This window comes from Oncorhynchus masou, chromosome 23, assembly GCF_036934945.1.
Source record: "Oncorhynchus masou masou isolate Uvic2021 chromosome 23, UVic_Omas_1.1, whole genome shotgun sequence".
Taxonomy (NCBI): Eukaryota; Metazoa; Chordata; class Actinopteri; order Salmoniformes; family Salmonidae; genus Oncorhynchus; species Oncorhynchus masou.
In genome coordinates, this window is record NC_088234.1 from 47,738,633 (window position 1) to 47,760,934 (window position 22,302).

General features: G+C 43.4%; 1 protein-coding gene across 1 annotated transcript in view; it reads left to right on the forward strand.

The window, feature by feature from the left end:
• Nucleotides 1-662: 662 nt before the first annotated feature.
• Nucleotides 663-22,302, forward strand: part of LOC135510957 (uncharacterized) — a 35,350-nt gene continuing 13,710 nt past the window's right edge. The window contains exons 1-2 of the mRNA XM_064932315.1: nucleotides 663-1,060; nucleotides 10,151-10,986. Coding sequence (XP_064788387.1) covers nucleotides 985-1,060; nucleotides 10,151-10,986 — 912 coding nt within the window. The 5' untranslated portion in view covers nucleotides 663-984. The remainder of the gene's footprint in view (nucleotides 1,061-10,150; nucleotides 10,987-22,302) is intronic.

A 22,302-nucleotide genomic window follows, 5' to 3' on the forward strand; every position in this document is an offset into this window, starting at 1 on the left:
CCAATTGGATGGAAACTTATTTTGCTGTCAAAGAAGATTAGGAACTCTACTGTGAGGCAGACTGGATCATCCAATCCATATTAATTTGCTTTGGTATTTCCTGGACCATGTGAGAGTTAATAATGAAAGACAGAAAAGCACATTCTCCATTCTGTCTCTATACCGAGAGACAAAAGTGAAACAGACCTGTTTTATGATAAGCATAATTGACACATGATGAAGATCTCCCCCCCCCCCTCACTTTTCCTATGACAAAGTGTTGACAATTTTAATTGAAAACAATCACCGTAAGTTACTTAATTGTTACTCAGAAATTATTTGATATTGAGATGTGCATTGGACAAAAAAAAAAAAAAAATGGCTGCATTGGACATTTAAGAAAATCTCCATCCTTCTATATATTTCAGTGAATAATACTACATCTGCCAATCGATCCCCTCTATCCCCTCACCCTCAGGATGAATTGGAGTCCCTGGCTTCTCCATAGTCTTTTCCCATCCTCTTCCTTCTCCCATCTTCCCTCCCTTCCCCCGTCCTCCTCTCTTTCTTCCTCCCTCCTCCCTCTCTTCCCTCCCTCCCTCCTCCCTCTGGCTGGCTGCCACTCCCCCCAGCGACTCTGTGCGTGTTGTCTGTTGAGGCCGGCCCCCTCTCTCTCCTCTGATGGAGGAGTGAAGCTCTCTGACACACACTCACAGACGCAACACGCCACAGGCAGGCTACCAGACAGACTGGCAGACAGGTAGGCAGCAGTCAGGCAACATGACCCAAACAGGGAACAGCCTCAGCTCTGTGACCTGCGACAACGGATGCCAACCACAGAACTGAACACTGAAGTTTACTTTGAGAGTCTCAGGGGAGCTGGAGTAAGCAGAAAATAAGACAAATAACAAGACGAGGAGTGCTTGACTGCTGTTTTTTAGGCTGAGGAGGAGGGAGTATTTTACTAACTTTTTCTGCACTTTCTGAACCTGTGGAATTCCATTCATGAGCCAGAGGACTAAAGCCAGCATGGTATTCAGCTGGCAGAAGTCCTTTGCCATTCTGACCCCCTGGAGGAAAGGTATAGTACACTTCATGTAACCTGTCTATATCTCTTATGCCATCATGATGTCTCATCCTACCAGCTGTCTATAGCAGCTGGATTTGCTAGCACAAATTGTAATTTGAGTGTCTGCTGGATGTGTTTTTGTGGTTGGAGACAGAGGTGTAATTTCAGCCTGAAGGTAGAGGGTGTCTTTAGTTAACAGCAGTGGGCTTTTATGGTGTCTGGATTTTAGGAGACTAATTGTCTCATCACATGAACAACTCCTTATATCCAAAAGCAAACATATATTGTCTCACATCCACATGGACTTTTCTCAGTAAACTGAGGAGAGTAAAGTGGCCGTGTCACCTCTTTGGTAGTTCTATTAAGGACTACGGATACATTTTGTGGTAGACTTAAAAGGTTGCAAGGGCAAGACAACACATTTGCTTTGCTGTGAATCTGCAGGTGCTAAATTCAGAACTTTACTGACGGAAGAGAACTGGACTTGATACAGTATAAATGGTCTCTTGATTAGAATAAGCCAGAGAATGCTCTTTTATTACACAGCCTAGCATGGTTCTATTTTGAAGCCCAGACAAAACAATTACTTTGCTTTCCAATGTCAATAAATGTAATTGCTACCATTGGGGAGTGACATAAAAAAAAAATCCTAATTTGTGTACCATCTGTTTGTTATATACGCCCCAAGCTAAAGCGAGGCATCTTGTACAGACGGGCCATGAACAAGTAGATTGACTTTTAAAAACCGAGCAGTGTCATGAAATAACAAAACGTAAAGGAAAAGGAACATTAAAAGTCTGTGCTGTGGATCTGTTCTAAACAGGACTGTGACAGGACACATTCAATCCTCATCCTCATGTCTGGAGAATATTAGATTACATATGGTAATCAGCAGACTAAAAGCTTTATGTTGTGTGTTTCAGGAGAAAAAGTTTCAAATACACTGACACAAAAGCAAAGTGATGTTGTTTTTAGGATCTGTTGATAGTCACAGAATCTATGGGGCCCTTGTGATACAGTGTATCTCCTCATTTTTCTTCCACTTCTCATTTCTCTGCATTCCAAGAATCCGCCTCTATCAGATAACGATCTCAGCTTATGTACAGTATGTCCTCCACACCTGTTGGGAAGGATCGTTCCCCCCCCAGATCCTCAATTTGTTTTGTCCTGAGACAGAAAATTCCCAGCATTGTTGTAGATGTGAAAGAGCTTAGACCCTCCTTGGCAGGAATCACGTTGTTTGTCATGATCCTTGGATTGGAAGAAAAGGCCCATTGTAAAGATAACGCTCACATTGTGAACAGTACATAAAGACAAGGCATTTATTGGTCTATTCTTGTGATGTCCTATTGTTGTCATTTGATCACTGTTTAGTTCACAGCAAGAGGATTGTCTCAAAAACTGATTGTGAATTACAATGACATTGTAATTCTTCTCTGGAAAAAGGAGCTAACATTGAGAAAACGTCCTTGGCTCTATCTTTGTGCATAGTTTCCCTGAGCAAATACTTAGTAATGTTTGACATTTTATTTTAACATTGTAGCATTCCACAAATGAATTGTCCCTTCTTCCTCTCCCCAAATTCATCACCCTGGCTCAGAGCCAGGCAGAACGGCACGTAGTGGAATTCACTGCTATATGGAATCATCCTGTTTGGAAAGGGTGACAGGAATGATTCAGATCCTGAGGTATTTGAGAACCTGAAGGGAGTGAGAGAGTACTCTACACATTTTCTTCAACTATGTATGAACTGTGTCTTGATGCCCTATTTTTTCCAGTGTGATCCTCCCACAATAATGAATTATGATCACAACAATGCCAACACACCTATGCCTGTTAGTGGTTGGATGAAATGCCATTTCATAGGGTTATCAGTCATAAAAATCTGCATTTTGTGGATTACTTTTGAGGATGTAATGGTCAGCAAAATCATCCTTTTCTTTTTCAAGAGGTTAAAAATCCAATGGCTGTGTCAGTATAGGATTCATTCATCCAACATCCAACACAATTGGGAATTACCTATTAAAACATATTCATGTTGATTTGCGTTCAATTAAGAGGTAAACTGAGTTGGTTGATGAGGGGGATTGTGGGAGGATTCAAACTCCAGACCTCCTGCCGGAAGAAACTGGCCCCAAGGAGACTTTACTTGCGTTAGCTCTCCTGCACATTCTTGTCTTATCCTAAGGGCGTCCGATAGTGGGGAGTGGGGAGCGGGGCCCCTGCACCTCCTAGCTCACGTTGATAAAGGGAGTCTGGGATCCCTCCTCAGGGTCGACGCCACGTCCAAGGAAGAGGTGGAAAGGGAGAAAAGATACCAGGCCTGTGTGTTGAGAGACATGCAGCTGAGAAGAGACCTGGTTGGCTTCCTTGGGTTTAGGATGGGCAAGAGATGGGGGGAAGGAGTGAGATGGAAGTTGTGTGGCGGTATTTCACACCTCACCAGATAGGACATATGGTTTCTGTCACCTGAACTGCAGTGGAAATTATGTTGGAAAATGTTGTTTTCCATGGGTCAATTTAATTATTATTGTGTTGTCCTAGAATTATAAATGTGGCTCTTGAGGATTCACCTCCAGTTACCATTACTTCATAAACAACTTAAGGGTGAAACTTGCAAAAAAATAAAATGATGATAGTGACTTACTGACTAGTAGTGGGCATGAAGGTCTATCAGCAGGCTTGTGACCACCCAAAGTGCTAACAGAGAATGGACATTCTGCTAAATCCCCCGGCTGTAAAAATTGCAGGCTTGTCACAGCCTGTTTATGACCTTTCCACTTAGAATCCAAGAAACTTACGGAATGAACAGTTTAGCCCAGGGCTTACACATGCCATCGCCCAGAGCCTGACCCACTGGGTTAATTCAACGTCTATTCCACGTTGGTTTAACGTAATTTCATTGAAATGTGGTGGATGAAACGTTGATTCAACCAGTGTGTTGCCAGTGGGGAGCTCATGTGCCCTGCCATTCCATTATGAACAGCACACTTGCTTGGGTAGATAAAGTTATTGAGGAATATGCACTTTTCAGTGAGTGGAAAAAAAAACTTCAGTTGTTGCTCTTCTTGGCCTAGTTGAAGCAATGGGAGAATTTCAGTTCAAATGTATATGCTCAGCCTAACAACAATCTGTCATGCTCTAGTTATAAATCATCTGTTTGTTGGGATTCCAGCTTCTACCCTTGAGGGAGAGAGCAGTAGTGGAATGTTGAGTCTGCACGTACACAGGTCAACACACCTCAGGGAGGAGCCGTGATATCTAATGGAGGAAACAATCACACACGCACACCCACACCACAGAGAAGAGGGACGGATGTCACCTCTCCTTACAGCACATATTTTAGCCACTCCCAATCCCACCAGCCTCTGGCAACACACTGGTGCTGGCTGGATGTGTTTTCCCTCTGTGAGGGAGTGACAGCCACCCAGGAGCTTAAACCTTTGTTCTCACAGCAGAGTGGAGGCTCCAGGCATTTTTGGAGGGCAGCAGGGCAATCCATCTGCTTTATCGAAACTCTCCTTTAGTGAGATCATTGTAAAGTTGATTTTCAAATTACTTTTTTTGGTTGACCAACCTGAACGACAATATTATACTACACGTCTGGAATGTTAAATTAATGTTGCGGCAAAACGTCTGACTCTGTCATTTCTGACAGAAAGGAGGCTAAATACGAGTCGAGAGGGGCGGACAGTGTGTAGCCTAATTACATGTGTGGAGTTACTCAGCCTTGCTGGAAACGGGCTGGTTTCCACTGAGCCTGTTCAATTACAGTGTAGGATTTCACATCTGTTTTGTCTTTCCTATGATGACACCTGGGAGATGTTGACACCTGCTTGGGTGTAAGACCTGGTGATTTGTGGGATCAAACCAAGCAGATTGTGTCACAATGGCAGTAGTAGGATTAAGTGGTTGAATAAGCAAGGTGACTTCAGTGTGTAATTAAAGTCACTCTGGTCCCATGTTTTTGTCTGCTGCTAATTCAGAGGAACTGGCAATTACTGCATTTATAAAACATGTATGATAAGACAGCATAGACCGAGCAGAAAACAGAAACAAGTTTATTCTCAAAAAAAGATTGTTATTCTCATTTCTTGAACAAAATTCTCCATTTACTTTAATCCATTACAGAATGTTTTTTTATTCATCTCCAGCTTTTATTAATTTCCACATTCTTGGTTTTGAAAATAAATTCCTGGTGTGTTCAGGCACAGAAAAATGGATCCATTTTCTCTTAATGTTGTTGATTGAGAAAAGATGGCTTGGATAAAGGGACTTGGCAAATGGTTTACTCTAAGCTTATTCTGTGTAGGCAACCTGAAACATAGCAACCTTTACATGATTGATGTTACATTTCAGTCATTTAGCAGACGCCCTTATCCAGAGCGACTTACAGGAGCAATTCAGACCAGCAACCTTTCCGTTACTGGCCCATCGCTCTTAACCACTACACTACCACTTCGGTTGGCTATTGAGCGAAAACGTATAGCCAAAACCAGTTGACCAAAACCTGGTAAACTTCTCCAACTCAGTCATTCCAATACTTCTTCTGAAAGATAAGTTCTTGAATAAAGAGTTTGTGGTCGAGGTTATGGAAGAAAACGGAATGGAAAATAGGGTCTCTACACAACAGTATCTTGTTTGTATTTGACAAAACACATAACTCCACTATGTTCATACTCCTGGTTACTTACAATATATTGCATTATTCACATTCCAAGCTGCCTGGAGCTGGGCGAGGTGCTGTTTGATCTCTCTGAACAGAGAGCCAGGTCTCTCGGTCGTTAATTGAAAATCCAGGGGGATTTGGATGCAGATTGTTTTCTCCTCATGGTCAACAGCAAACATGTCCCTTCTTCAGAAACCCATGTGCTCAATTACAAGCCCAGCAATGTGTAAAGACGAGTGGATATCAATACCTGGGTTGTTCCACCAATTAGGTGCCTTTTGAGGTTTTATTTCACCTACATTTAATATACTATCATAAAGAGCATATGTTCACTTAATAAGAAGAAGTTACATTTAAAAAATGACTATAATAAGTGCCAAACAAAGTAACAGGGTTGACGACTTTATCTTAAATCAGCCATAAATCCCCTTGTGACAGGGAGAATGGAAGCTCTTTGTGTGTAACAGGGAGAGGCAATTGAATGCAAACTTCACAACAACATTTCTAGCCTGTCGTTTTATTCGTAACAGGGTTAATGTGTTATGCTCGACAAAATACCAGAAAATGGCCAAAAAGAGTAGAACCAGCTCACCTGCTTTAACTCACAACAAAATACCTAGGGCTTTACAATGGCGGTGAACACCTGGAGAAATGTCCTCCTAGAATTCACATACAGTAGGATGTACAGAGGGACATATCAAAATGCAGAATTTTGGCACGTTAGCAAGTCTTAATTCATATTCAAAATCTGATTTATTGAATTTTCCATGTGGTCTATATTAAAGGGCACTTCATTTAATAGAACAGGCTTTTAAAATGTAATATTTGTGCACAACTTCTACATAAAATATGAAAAAGGCACGTATTTCATGGAACGCCCCACCTAGGAGGTCAGGGAACTTTGAAGTATTGAGTAAATGACTGCTTGTGGGAGTAATATATTAGCTGCTAAACATTAAGGCAATGTGGTTTACCATTTTATTGCATGTTAAAGCAAGCTCGGATGAGTTTTTTTTTTTGGGGGGGGGGGGGGGCAGTTGGGGAGCTTTAGTTTACAGTATAGTAAATACAAAAATGTTGTAACTTTCAACCCAAAATTCAACAGCCTACATATTGTGCAGTATGTCTGTCTACACTCTTAGAAAAAAAGGGTTCCGAAAGGGTTCTCCGGCTGTCCCCATAGAAAAACCCCTTTTCGGTTCCAGGTAGAACTCTTTTGCTTTCCATGTTACATGGAACTCAAGAGGGTTCTACCTGGAACCAAAAAGGGTTCTTCAAAGGATTCTCCTACTGGGACAGCTGGAGAACCCTTTAAGGTTCTACACAGCACCTTTTTCTCTGAGAGTATATAAGATGAAGTGCAGCACAGTAGTCGTTATGCAGGAGATCATTAGTGTTGCTCTTTAACTATCTACTCCTTCTTATCAGTTACCACTGTGTGAGATACACCAGTTCCCATTACACTCCTGTTGATAACACGACTGACTGTAGACTGACTTGATAAAGCCAATTAAGAGATAGTCAGGGCTGTGCTGCTGGAGTTACACATGGACTGCAGTCTCTCGTATCTCCCCCAAGGGACCACCGCCTTATCAAGGCTTAGGGAGCTGCTGTAAACGGGTATTCATGTGATATTTCTTAGTTGTTTTACAGTACAGTCATACCTTGAGGACCATCCTAGACAACCATTTACATACTTCTGATTGGACTGCTGATGTTTCAGGAGTGTCCATGCTGTGTGTTCCTCTGGGAGCGACAGGGCTTGGTTAAATGTGTCTTTCAGTTTGTTTTTAAATGTGTTATTACTTTATTTATTTTATTCAGGGAAGCACCATATGATCCTATATGAGCTTGGTTTGGGACTAAGTGTACATGCTGGATCAAAGGCTGTATACTCCAGGGACATGTTCAAGAACAACTTACCTCAGAAATAACCCACACTGATACTAGTCTTTTATCTGATGTTGTTTGATCTTCTTGGGCACAATAGGGCCTGAACAGTGTCTAAGTAGTTGTACTTTTTCTCTGACCACGGTGGAAAAAGTCATGTGCTACATTTGACGGAAAGAGGAAATACGTTTCCTTGCCTCCTCTGCAAGAATTTGTTTTGGGAATACGATGTCTTGAGTTGAGCTAGTGCAATTCTTTCCACATGTAACAGTAGCACTATGGGAGTGGCATGAAGAAAATACACATCTCATTCTAATCAAGTGAGACATACCAAATGACGCATGTACAACACATGCAATTATGTGGATTAATAGGAATTCATGATATGTAGCTAAATAAACATTGGGATTTTGACTGAATGTACTTTAGTTGAACACATAAAACTGGGGATTTGAATGAGACGACACATGTAGGCTTACGCTTTACTGTATATGCAAGTATTGTCTTCTACTACTAATGTTAAAGTTAATGCCCACCTTGACAGCACTGAGCAACAGTATCATTTATGAATCTTTTCAAGAGGCTAACTTTGTGATCTGGAAAACCCCCCACCTAACTTTTCCACAATACCTTGATCCACTAGCTTTGGCCAACTTCGGTACATGTAAAATAATTGGGAAAACACAGACATTTTGAATGGGAAGAGACCTGAGCTAGAACCATGTCTGATAGGACCAAATAAGATTGAAATGCTATCATTGTTTTGGCAGAGCCACTATCCATTCCCAAAACAATATTATCACAACAGATTTTTTTTCTCATGAAAAACATGGGTGCACTTTGATTTTTGTGGATGTTATTCACATTGAAATAAAAAAAAACTATGGGCTTTGTTTTGTGAGAAAAAGCTGCAAACAAACATGGTAGAGGTATCTCCACCTCATATACCCCTCTGAAATTCAAACTTAATTCCATACTAAAATCATTAAATAAAGCAATAACTCATTCATTTAACTTCAAAAGGAGGGAAACCGTATCACTGTCATGATTTATTACAATGCAGTGGACTGGCTGCCTATAAATCTGACACATCACCGTTTCCAAATAGTTTGGCAGTTGATGTTTTAATAAATCGTGGTGGTTACACCTACTTCCAATCAGTTTTGTGTACTCAGCTCAATGACTCATTTCCTGCCAAATAGGTTTCGGGTATATAATGTAGCCTGAGCTCCTGTGAATGTCATTATTTATCATCCTACCCATGTCTCTTCCCCTCCAATCACAATGTCCGCCTGCCTCATTTCCTAACAACCAGAGATGCAATTACCCTATTAGTGTTTATACTTAAATGTCCCACCACAACTCCTTAAGTAGGCATTATGTTAGAACGTTTTGTTTTGTTTCTGTGAGCGGTACTGGGATTCAACTTATATTGATACTCAAAATACTTTAGTTTTACTAGTCTTTTAGTTTTCACAAACGTGTCCTCCAACCCCCACCTCCTTAATAAAGTTCCCTCTAAAGTGGATGAAATCACTGGATTTATAACATTTTTATCTCAAATTTCTATGGGCCAGATATTCAATTTAAACAGCAGCTCTTCCCCAAACCTTCTTTATTGTTGAAGTTTGATCTAACAATCTACTATTATGTTATACCAGAAAGGTTTATGGGTTAGATTTGCAGCAGAGGATTAAACCTTTTTAATTGAGTTATACTAATATTTCATTAAAACCTCTTCGCTGCTCAAGGATATGGTGGTATGTACGTTTGTTGTTCTGGAATTCAAGGTAAGTAGAAAAAAAAAGAAAGTTTGATTGACAGCGATGAGTATCAGATTGCACGTGTCGATAAAGCGGAGATGTCACATACGAGTGCCCCATAATGGTATTAACTGGGCCTTAAGATCAAAGCTGGACAGCCCAGTGTGGGGCACTGGCAAATAATGTGCCCTAGGGTATTTGTGTACCTCCAAGTTGAAGAATGCTGGATGGTATAAAACCAGTCCTCAGGTTTCACAGGAAGATCCTCAAACATCTCTTGGATCTAAAGTTTTGACAGTACATCTGTGTCATTCATGGTCACAGGAATTGGACATGCAACTGCGAGTCTTTTGGAATAAAAACACCATCATCCCGCATACACAAGAAGAGAGACTTTTTTCAAATGCTTGAGTCTACCCTCTCAACTTCTGTGTCTTACATTTTACTCTTTGGCATCCACTCTCCTTAGGAAAGAGATATTGTAATTAGGTGTTAGGGATGTTCACAGTCTGTTGTCAATAAAAGTAAAAACATTTAATCAGAAAGAGTTAACTTTGAATAGAGTTTGCATTCTGACAATGGTATTTTCGAAGCCCTTAGGGTACTGCTATGCAACACTTGAACACTGGCATTCACTCAAGTATTTATTTAGCATTTTATTTCATTTCATTGGGGATAACTGAGTGAAATTCAAGTGACTTGTGGGAACATTCGAAATAGGCAACTCTGCTAATGCACAAAAAAGGCTGTTTTACTAATAATGCTTCTCATCATTCACAGGAAAGGGGGACAATGTGCTGGAAAATGAGGTTATCCTGACCAAGATGAAGCTCTTCAACAACTTCCATGAGAAGCTCCTCAACAACGCTGTTGATTCTTCATCCACTATCGCCATGTCAGTTTCTGAGCAGGACATCTCAGAGCCTGTCAAAGGCTTGGAGGGGAATGCTGACTTGGATAACATGCCTGGACAGTCCCTGATGGAGTCAAGCTCAGACTACCTGTCAAACATTTTCTCAAACTCTCAGCTTTCCAGGCTGTACAAGTTTGAGTCAGAGGACTCTGGGGTGGAACTGCCCAGTGGAACCAACTCTCCCTCCACACCCACCGGCTCGGAGCAGAGCTTTGTGGTCCACAGCCGGGAACCCTCCTATGACTCCTGTAACCTCAACACTCCTGTCCCTACCCCAGAACCACTCCTCACATTTGACCAGTGCTCTGACACCAAACAAACAGAGGATATGAGAGACACACCATGTATGACTGCAGACAGTGCTGTGCAGGAGTGTGATATGGTGGAGTCGGGGGCTGAACTCAACACAGAAGTTGAGAGGGTAGACCTTCATATAACTGAGAAGGACATAGACATGGAGAGGGCCCAGCACACAGCCTTGAGGGACCCCACTGAGGACAGTAAAGGGGGTTCAGAGCAGCTGGGTGAAAACAAGGCTGTAACTGAGGGGGTCAACTCAGAGAACACAAAGCCCAGGAGACAGTGCTCTACAGGGGCCTGTGACGATATGACAGGGGTTGACTTTGAGCAGCGGCCTCTGAGGAAAGGCACGACGAGTGACAGCCTGGAGGAGTATATGGAGGAATGCTGCAGACTGAGTGAGGTAAAGATATTCCCTGCCCACTTGTTATTTACTCACAACCTCTTGACTTCTCCCAGGGCTGCATGTAAGCCCACAGATATTTCTAATGTTTTATATTCTGTTTTATATAGTAACCATAAAGTGTTATTTATGGGGAAACTATTCCTGACACAGAGCGATGCCTTAGTGCTGTTGTAGCTATGCCATCTGTGTACTTTCATCTGCAACATTAGGTCTGTTGAAGAGAAGCAGGTACCTTGTGCTTCCTTTTATTTATATTTAACACATTTCCTGCTGTCTTTGTGCTTACAAAGTCAGTGAGCGACGGCAATTAGCAGGGCTTGTTTTGACTTCCTCCAAATCGACAGGGACTTGAGGAAAGGCCCCTTTTGGGTGGTGGACAACAAACATCTTTACACTCCCTGTCATTATCCCTAATTACCAACCCTTCCCAGCCTCTATGTCACCAGCTAATCACAGAACCTCTAACGACAACAAGTCTCCAGGAAGCTCTCTCTATGGGCAGGAAATTGGGGGAAATTGTGTGTATTTTGAGAGAAATGATCAACATTGTCTTTGAGATTTCAAGAGCGTGCTAGATTAAAACTAAGGTGAATCAAACCTCTAAAAGACACTAAATTAGGCAATCAAGGTGTAGACCACGTCACATTATTGCAATATGAAAATTGTCATACTGTTCTAAGATTAAAAGGGAACAATAGCTCATCTTAAACCCCTCTTTATGGGTAAAATAAAAGAAATACAGTATTCTCATACTGAACCTCCATGAGGCTATGACTTCCTTAGTGAGATAGCTGAGCAACAAAACGCTACTTTACCCATTCATAATGGCCAGTAGAGGCACGTTCCCATAACGAAAGCTTGCCAATGAGAGCGGTGTTTTCATTCATGTCTGGGGGAGAGAAAAAAAAGTCTTATTTTTCATGTTTCAAATGAGAAAACAGTGTCCTCTTGCGGTGCTGCACCCGACAGCTGTGGAGCTTTGCCAACCAATACTAACCTGTTTGATGTGTTGCTCAACTCACTATCAGCTCTCAGCACCGTCTTTCATACGGCGTCAACAGGCACCTTCATCCGAATGTCTTGCTGATTTTGGTTTTGAGTGGAAATGAGAATCATGATAGTGAAACGGTTAATCTGACTGAAACACTTTGATGTTGTTCCAAAAAAAAGGGTTATTCATTTTTGAATGTTTGCATAACATTTATATTACTGTAAGAAGGCCAGTCATGGATTTAATGAGGCAATAAGTTATACTATGTGCAACAAAAGTTAACATTTTTGTTGGCTTAAGTAAGCCTGGGACAGTTTGGTGTGCCGTCTCAAGCAAGCCAAGGTGAAAGTGATGCCCATGACATCTATGACCTTTTGACAATTTCCCAGGACATAGATGGCTCTCTCTTCACATCATATCTTGGATGACACCAGAGCTGGTAGTTGATCTCAAATCCTTTACATGAAACATACCATTTTCAACAATCCAATATTAATTAATGAGCCAACTAATCAGTTACACAATTTGAGGTGGCCAAACTAGAAAAACTAGGCCCGACTTCAAACCCCACATCTCTTAACAGATACTTCCCCATCTCTCCCTCAAAGACCTTTCACAACAATGTCACGTTCAAAAGACCCAGTCAAGACAAGGTTGTATTATGGCATACAGTAGGGGAATCGAAACACACAGGGCCCGGTTGCATACTGGCAGAAAGGAAAAGGTGGAGAGAGCATGTGTTACAGTGCGGGGGCTTTATTCATGCTGCCGCATGTCACACAGCACCTGTTCATCTGGCTGTGGGGATATTGTCCTGGATAACCAGCCAGCTCCCCCCCTTTCTCTCTCATCTGGTTCCTGCTGCTCCCTGGAACCAGGGCCGGACGTCCTACCGAGACGCATCACACAGGTGTCAAATTGCTCCAATTACTCACATATTTACCCAGATAAAACCATTTGATAGCTATCAGGGCCCCTTTAACGGACCAGTCGACTGGCTGGCGGGTGGCGATTATTTTGGGGGCCCCCTCAGTGCTCTACTTTAGGGGTGCATTGCTGACAGGCAGTCCGGTGGTTAAACTATTCATCATCATGGAATTTGTTAAATGCCATTGGCACTTGGATTGGAACCAGTGCTATGGTAAGATTATATGAAAGTATAACTCTTTGGCCAGGCACACCAATGGGTTTCGCTTGGAAGGAGGAAGGCATATGAGGAAATAACTCCGTGCCTACTGTAAAATATGATGATGGATCTTTGATGTTATGGGGCTATTTTGCGTCCACTGGTCCTGGAGCCCTTGTTAAGGTCAACAGCATCATGAACCTTAGCAAGTACCAGGGGATTTTAGCCAAAAGCCTGGTTGTCTCTGACAGGAGGCTGAAACTCCAAGCACACATCAACATCCACAAAGAAATGGTTAATTGACCATAAAATCAACCGTCTCTGGACTTGAACCTTATTGAAAACCTGTCATTATGAAATTGAGAGGGCCGTCCATAAGTGCAGACAAAGGATATCAAGGATCTCTAAAGATTCTGTGGAATGGTCTAAGATTCCTCCCTATATATGCTCTCCAATCTCATAAAACGTCTTATAGAAAGGCTCAGTGCCGTTATCCTTGCAATGTGAGGTATTGAATTGTATTGAACAAAATCTTTCTCTGAACAACTGTATTTGTATAACACAATATAATACTTTTTTTGTGCATAGAATATAGTGCAGTATTTGTAATATTTACAACTTTATCAACGGTGCCAATCATTTTGGAACTGACTGTATTTCACCATAAAGAGAAAACGTTTATCATATGGATGTGTTTAGCTATCCGTCTGATCTCATGTGTGCAGGCCTCTATCCTTAGGGGTAACCACATGGCATTCAAAGCATATTTCCCCTTGCTTGGCTACCCAGACTCCTTCCTTGGACCAAACTCTATGCCACGCCCATGGACATTCGTTTATTCTCCATTTCTTCTCCGCACTGAGCTGCTTGGCTACCCAGATTCCTTCCTCCGGCCAAACTCTATGCCACGCCCATGGACGTTCGTTTATTCTCCATTTCTTCTCCGCACTGAGCTGCTTGGCTACCCAGATTCCTTCCTCCGGCCAAACTCTATGCCACGCCCATGGACGTTAGTTTATTCTCCATTTCTTCTCCGCACTGAGTCTGGATCGGAGTACCTCTCTGACCCTTCACCGAATGCGAACACATTCAGGGCTGTCTGATTGGTCCACAAACTGATGGGTTGGACCAGAGCCAGAACACGGAGGTTTTGAAATTCATTATTGGCTTTGATACTATGATTGGTTAGAGACGATCCACAGCTGATGACTTTATTTTGTACAACCCCCCTAGTGCCCCTCGTCACCACAAATGACTTCAATGATGGCAGTCTCAGACCAGGGCCGGCCTGCCCAGTAGGCAGCCGTCTATGGCGGCAGATTGACGGGGGGCGGCATTTTCCGAGCTAAACTGACCAAGACGCACCTTCAACAACACATAAAACCTCACATAATTCTGCCCCAAAACAATGACAATTTCTCTCAACATGTGCCATATGGGTTTTTTGAAGAGCGCTGATGCCGCCCTGTGATAAGCAGTGCCTACTTTGTCACAGGCAGGGGCATAAATGTTTTGGCTTGTCCATTCCCAGCGTGTCTCTCCAGGGTGCTGTTGGAGAGTTGCATCGCTGCAAATCAGGAATAATAAAGCCAATGCAACTGCCTGGTTTACAAAATGGTAGGCAACTACATGGATGGACATTCATACAATTCCAATATGGGCTGACACTGTAGGGTACACCCCAGTAAGCACAGACAGATGCCAACGTCTTTTGGATGTCTTTTTATTTAATCCTGTCCGGACGTCTTTTTTTATGTGCGTTCAGGACCAGCCTCGAACCAATTATAGACGTCCATGTTTGGTTCGGATTTGGTGTGGTCAGACCAGACTTGACTTAAACGTCCACGGACTGTGATTTCTGTACCGGTCTGGACCTAATCTTAACCAATCATAGACATCGATGTTTGGCTCAGATTTGGTCCGGTCTGGACAGGCCTTGATTTGGTCCAAAAATAGACGTCTATAAATGACGTCCTTCAACTTTCATTCAGAACTGAAAATGAACCCGATTTCAACACCCGGAAAATTAATATTTTAAACGTCCGGAAAATATGTATTTTCACCTTTCATTCAGAACCTAAATGTCTGGAAAATACTTGTTTCAGACGTCTCTTCAACAACATTTAGCTTACTGTGAATATTCTAGATATGTGGGGAATACGAGGGCAGAAAATTTCTCCCTCTCCCCTAGGGGTGGCAGAACAGCCAGGCGTTATGTTGCGAACAACAGAGCAGCGGAAATAATTTTGTTTGAGTCGTCAGGCTACATTTCCCTCCTCCGTTGAAGGATGTGTGGAACACTGTGAAATATGATGTCATAAAAGAATGAAGACGAGGGGAAAGATAGCAAGCCCTGCTAATTGAAATGGTGGTCTTGTCGAATTCCACAGCTGCAGCCCATAAGCATGCACATGATGTACAGTACTAAACACACGTTCAAGGGGTTTCATATTCATTCCACTGATTCATCTATTTATGATGAACTGACCCTTGTTGATCGTGGTGCTCATCAAGACATCTGTAGAGTATGTGATAGGTGCTGTAAATAATATTTAAGTCCAATGTCAGGGATTGCAATGAGCCATACATGACTAATGTAGCTGCTGAATTTATGGTAGACACCCAAGTACTTCCATGGGTTATTGTTGGCAGGTAGTAAGATAAACTTAGGTAGACCAGAGTCTTAGTGAGTTGTTGTTGGTGGCTAACAGAGAGAGGTAGCTAGCATCATTGGGGTAGTTAATCTCACCACTGACCCATAATGGCACAATGCCATACATCCTGTCTCTGTAAATCCTCAAGACCCCCTTTTCCTGTCAGCACAGACACACAGTGCGTTCCCCATAGAGTGCCAATGGAGATATACAACTCTCTCCCTAGATTGTGTGTGCTGAAAACAAATGGGTCTTCTGGACAGAAAAGCAGTATACGTGTACAGCATGCATCTTTCTCCCTATCTCTGTGTGCACCTCACATCTGGCACCACATTCCTTTCCAACACCGTCATGTTAAGGAAAGTATTTTTTGATGCGGCAGACACAGTGGAAATCTCCAGATCCAAGGCCTGAGGAGAGCCTCAGTTCTTCAACACAGTCTTTGATATCAGCATATCATGCTCACATTTTCTATGTTTAGCTAGAATAATATTCAAATCCTCAAACTCAAATTGTTGTCATTGTCAAGGCAACGGTTGGTCTTGTGTATTGGCTTCGGAAAAGACCTCCCCATAGGTCTCATTTTAACAAATGCACCTCTCCTATATCTCTATTTCACACTTTCAAAACTTTGAAGGAAAGAACCAAGTGAGAACTCATTCTCTCACTAGGCCAAAGCCTGGCATTTTATCTGCTAGCCAGCGATTCCCACTTTTGAAACATTGTTACCCCCTCACAACCTATGGGGCCAGAAGAAGCTCTGAAAAAGGGTGGGGGCATTCCCGGGACCCTGAGCGGTGATAAAATCAGTCCCACCCTGCGTCCATCACCGCCGTAGCCGATCTGAGTAAGACCTTCAAAAAAGGCTACGGGGCCAGATGGAATACCAGGACGCTTACTCAGAGCATGCGTTGACCAGCTGGCAAGTGTCTTCACTGACATTTTCAAACTATCCCTGACCCGGTCTGCAATACCAACTTGTTTCAAGCAGATCATCATATTACCCGTGCCCAAGAATGCCAAGGTAACCTGCCTAAATTACTATCGCCCGTAGCACTTATATCTATAGCCATGAAATGCTTTGAAAGGCTCACATTTACACCATCTTCCCAGACACCCTGAACTCACTCCAATTCACATACCCCCCCAACAGATCCACAGATGACGCAATCCCTATTGCACTCCACACTGCCCTCATCCACCTGGACGGAATATGTTGGAATGCTGTTCATTGACTACAGCACAGCATTCAACACCATAGTCCCCTCCAAGCTCATTACCAAGCTGGGGAACCTGGGACTTAATATCTCCATCTGCAACTGGATCCTGGACTTCCTGACGGTCCGCCCCCGGGCGGAGCATAGACAACAATCCATCTGCCATGCTTACCATCAACACCGGGGCCCCTCAGGGGTGTGTGCTCATGTCCACATCACTAAGGAATTAACATGGTCCACACACACCCACACAGTTGTAAAGAGGGCACGGCAGCGCCTCCTCCCCCTCAGGAGGCTGAAAAGATTTGGCATGGGCCCTCAGATCCTCCAAAAGTTCTACGGCTGCACCATTGAGAGCACCTTGACTGGCTGCGTTGCTGCTTAGTATGACAACTGCTTGGCATCAGACGGCAAGGCACTATAGAGGGTAGTGAGTACAGCTCCCTGCCATCCAGGACTTCTACCAGGCAGTGTCAGAGGAAGGCCCACAAAATTGTCAAAGACTCCAGCCACCGAAGCCATGGACCTAGTCTGGAACCAACAGGACCCTGAACAGATTCTACCCCCAAGCCATAAGACTGCTAAACAAGACTCCTAAATAGCTAATCAAATCTCTACCCACTGGTGCTACTGTCTATTATATATCCTGTTGCCTAGTCACTTTAACCCTACCTATATATACACATAGCTACCTCAATTACCTCGTAACCCTGCACATCGACCTGGTACTGGTACTCCCTGTATATAGCCATGTTATTACCTTGTAACCCTGCACATCGACCTGGTACTGGCACTCCCTGTATATAGCCATGTTATTACCTTGTAACCCTGCACATTGGCTCGGTACTGGTACTCCCTGTATATAGCCATGTTATTACCTCGTACCCCTGCACATCGACCTGGTACTGGTACTCCCTGTATATAGCCATGTTATTACCTTGTAACCCTGCACATTGGCTCGGTACTGGTACTCCCTGTATATAGCCATGTTATTACCTCGTACCCCTGCACATCGACCTGGTACTGGTACTCCCTGTATATAGCCATGTTATCACCTCGTAACCCTGCACATTGGCTCGGTACTGGTACTCCCTGTATATAGCCATGTTATTACCTCGTACCCCTGCACATCGACCTGGTACTGGTGCTCCCATGTTATTACCTTGTAACCCTGCACATCGACCTGGTACTGGTACTCCCTGTATATAGCCATGTTATTACCTCGTACCCCTGCATATCGACCTGGTACTGGTACTCCCTGTATATAGCCATGTTATTACCCCGTAACCATGCACATCGACCTGGTACTGGTGCTCCCTGTATATAGCCATATTATTACCTCGTAACCCTGCACATGAACCTGATACTAGTTCTCCCTGTATATAGCCATGTTATTACCTCGTAACCCTGCACATCGACCTGGTACTGGTGCTCCCATGTTATTACCTCGTAACCCTGTACATCGACCTGGTACTAGTTCTCCCTGTATATAGCCATGTTATTACCTCGTAACCCTGCACATCGACCTGGTACTGGTACTCCCTGTATAGAGCCATGTTATTACCTCGTAACCCTGTATATCGACCTGGTACTGGTACTCCCTGTATGTAGCCATGTTATTACCCCGTAACCATGCACATCGACCTGGTACTGGTGCTCCCTGTATATAGCCATATTATTACCTCGTAACCCTGCACATCAAACTGGTACTAGTTCTCCCTGTATATAGCCATGTTATTACCTCGTAACCCTGCACATCGACCTGGTACTGGTACTCCCATGTTATTACCTCGTAACCCTGCACATCGACCTGGTACTGGTGCTCCCTGTATATAGCCATGTTATTACCTCGTACCCCTGCACATCGACCTGGTACTGGTGCTCCCATGTTATTACCTTGTAACCCTGCACATCGACCTGGTACTGGTACTCCCTGTATATAGCCATGTTATTACCTCGTACCCCTGCATATCGACCTGGTACTGGTACTCCCTGTATATAGCCATGTTATTACCCCGTAACCATGCACATCGACCTGGTACTGGTGCTCCCTGTATATAGCCATATTATTACCTCGTAACCCTGCACATGAACCTGATACTAGTTCTCCCTGTATATAGCCATGTTATTACCTCGTAACCCTGCACATCGACCTGGTACTGGTGCTCCCATGTTATTACCTCGTAACCCTGTACATCGACCTGGTACTAGTTCTCCCTGTATATAGCCATGTTATTACCTCGTAACCCTGCACATCGACCTGGTACTGGTACTCCCTGTATAGAGCCATGTTATTACCTCGTAACCCTGCATATCGACCTGGTACTGGTACTCCCTGTATGTAGCCATGTTATTACCCCGTAACCATGCACATCGACCTGGTACTGGTGCTCCCTGTATATAGCCATATTATTACCTCGTAACCCTGCACATCGACCTGGTACTGGTACTCCCATGTTATTACCTCGTAACCCTGCACATCGACCTGGTACTGGTGCTCCCATGTTATTACCTTGTAACCCTGCACATCGACCTGGTACTAGTTCTCCCTGTATATAGCCATGTTATTACCCCGTAACCCTGCACATCGACCTGGTACTGGTACTCCCTGTATATAGCCATGTTATTACCCCGTAACCCTGCACATCGACCTGGTACTGGTGCTCCCTGTATATAGCCATGTTATTACCTCGTAACCCTGCACATCGACCTGGTACTGGTGCTCCCATGTTATTACCTTGTAACCCTGCACATCGACCTGGTACTAGTTCTCCCTGTATATAGCCATGTTATTACCCCGTAACCCTGCACATCGACCTGGTACTGGTGCTCCCTGTATATAGCCATGTTATTACCCCGTAACCCTGCACATCGACCTGGTACTGGTACTCCCTGTATATAGCCATGTTATTACCCCGTAACCCTGCACATCGACCTGGTACTGGTGCTCCCTGTATATAGCCATGTTATTACCTCGTAACCCTGCACATCGACCTGGTACTGGTGCTCCCATGTTATTACCTTGTAACCCTGCACATCGACCTGGTACTAGTTCTCCCTGTATATAGCCATGTTATTACCCCGTAACCCTGCACATCGACCTGGTACTGGTGCTCCCTGTATATAGCCATGTTATTACCTCGTAACCCTGCACATCGACCTGGTACTGGTGCTCCCATGTTATTACCTCGTAACCCTGCACATCGACCTGGTACTAGTTCTCCCTGTATATAGCCATGTTATTACCTCGTAACCCTGCACATCGACCTGGTACTGGTGCTCCCATGTTATTACCTCGTAACCCTGTACATCGACCTGGTACTAGTTCTCCCTGTATATAGCCATGTTATTACCCCGTAACCCTGCACATTGACTCGGTCCTGGTACTCCCTGTATATAGCCATGTTATTACCCCTTAACCCTGCACATTGACTCGGTCCTGGCACTCCCTGTATATAGCCATGTTATTTTTACTCATCATTGTTTTTCATTATTCGCTGTACATTTATTCCTCACGCCACTATTTCAATTCTTTTTTTTTTCTTTAACTCTGCATTGTTAAAAAAGGACCTGTAAGTAAGCAATTCACTGTTATTCTACACCTATTGTTGACAAAGCATGTGACAAATAAAAATGGATTTGAAGACTGCTACCGGTCTCATATCCTTGGCCCATGACTTACTGTGTGTGAGGAGGAATCTCCTCCTTATCTTAACGAGCCCCCGTAAAACAGAGCTGGGATGGCCAGGCTACAGGCTAGACTAAAGAAACAGGCACCTGATCACTGTCCACCCGACTGATCATCGCTGAGGCCCTGGTCAGACACCACCTGCATGTCTGGGGAGATAAGGGGAGAGCCAGGACAGTACTGGACATCTCCATGAGTCATTGACAAATGTTTCAAAACCACTATCTGGGAAATGAGTAGCCGGGCAAGACTGTGTGTAATGGGCTGAAGGTTCCTTTTTCTGTCAGTGGAAAGGAGTGATTTCACTTCTCCTGACTGTTATGAATTTGTGTCCCATTATTTGGCCTGCGTTTCCATTAGTGGACAGGTCCCTTACAGGGGTTTCACAGAAGTTGCACGGAAAAGCCTTCTGGGGGGGGGGGGGGGGGAGAAAGGCTTCGAACTGAGCTTACTTCCTGCTTTTGTTGGGACACTGTGTGAAATGTGGACGATTGTATAAATATTTGCTCAAAATGTCCTTTTCATATTTCTGCAAATGTGAACATCTGCGCCTCTCGGGCTAACGGTCACACCATAAAACAAACATACAAACAATGGCACACAGCCATGTCTTTGTGTTCCCACACCAGTGCGGTCATAAGTTTGAACAAAATCGTCAATCACTGAACTTCTGCTCCGACCCTCTAAAAAAGGCACTGTCTGTTTTCCCAGGCCTTTTACTTACCTTTTTCCATTTGGCCTCATAAAGCAATACGTTGACATCACCATGTTTAAGATGAACATCCAGCCACCACTGCCATCAATCAAACGACTACAAACGTATGCCGTGCCACTATGGTATGACGAGAGATTATGCAATACAGTCAGGATGAGGCTAGACCCTAACATAAATTCATATGGGTCGTATAATCCCTTCCAGAGTCGACTCCTCCTGGTCAATGTTGACATGAAGCTAGGGAAGGACTTAGTGGCCCACGGCAGCAGGGGAATGCATTTAGTAGTGAAACAAACTCAACCGATATGGTTAACATGTAACAGGTCGTAAAATATCCCATAGGAACATTCCTGTTTAGATAAAAATGTAATGAAATAAAATGTGTTGAATACCAGAGAGGATGGATACCCTCCCCAGCAGGTTACATCATCTAACATCACCCTTTTGTTAAATCCACGGATCCTTTTAGACATGTGATGCGGCACCTTTAAGGTGATGTTATGACTGGACCCAAGAATTTCAGAGGACCTAATGTTTTTTTTTTAATCACACATTAACTTTTTGGTGGATTAGGGACCAGTCAATGGTTTAGCCTTTTATTAGGCATGACAAAGGAATGACAGAGCGATATAAACCACTGAAATCATTTGACCGTTTACCTCAACAATAGATTACAGCTCTCTCTCTCTCTTCCCCTCATAAAAACAATCAGTTGAATTACCTACAAGCAGTAGCCCAGTAAATCCCATTGCTTACTGGTTACCCATTGTAAAGATAAGGAACTATACAAACAACACATTCTTAAACCTTTCCTCAGAGAACATGTGGTAGTGTCTTGAAACAAAATCTGTACATTTCACATCTAGTTCTCAACCGCAAAAGTTAAATTAGCAGCCCTACAGAGACCTATGACCTCACTAAG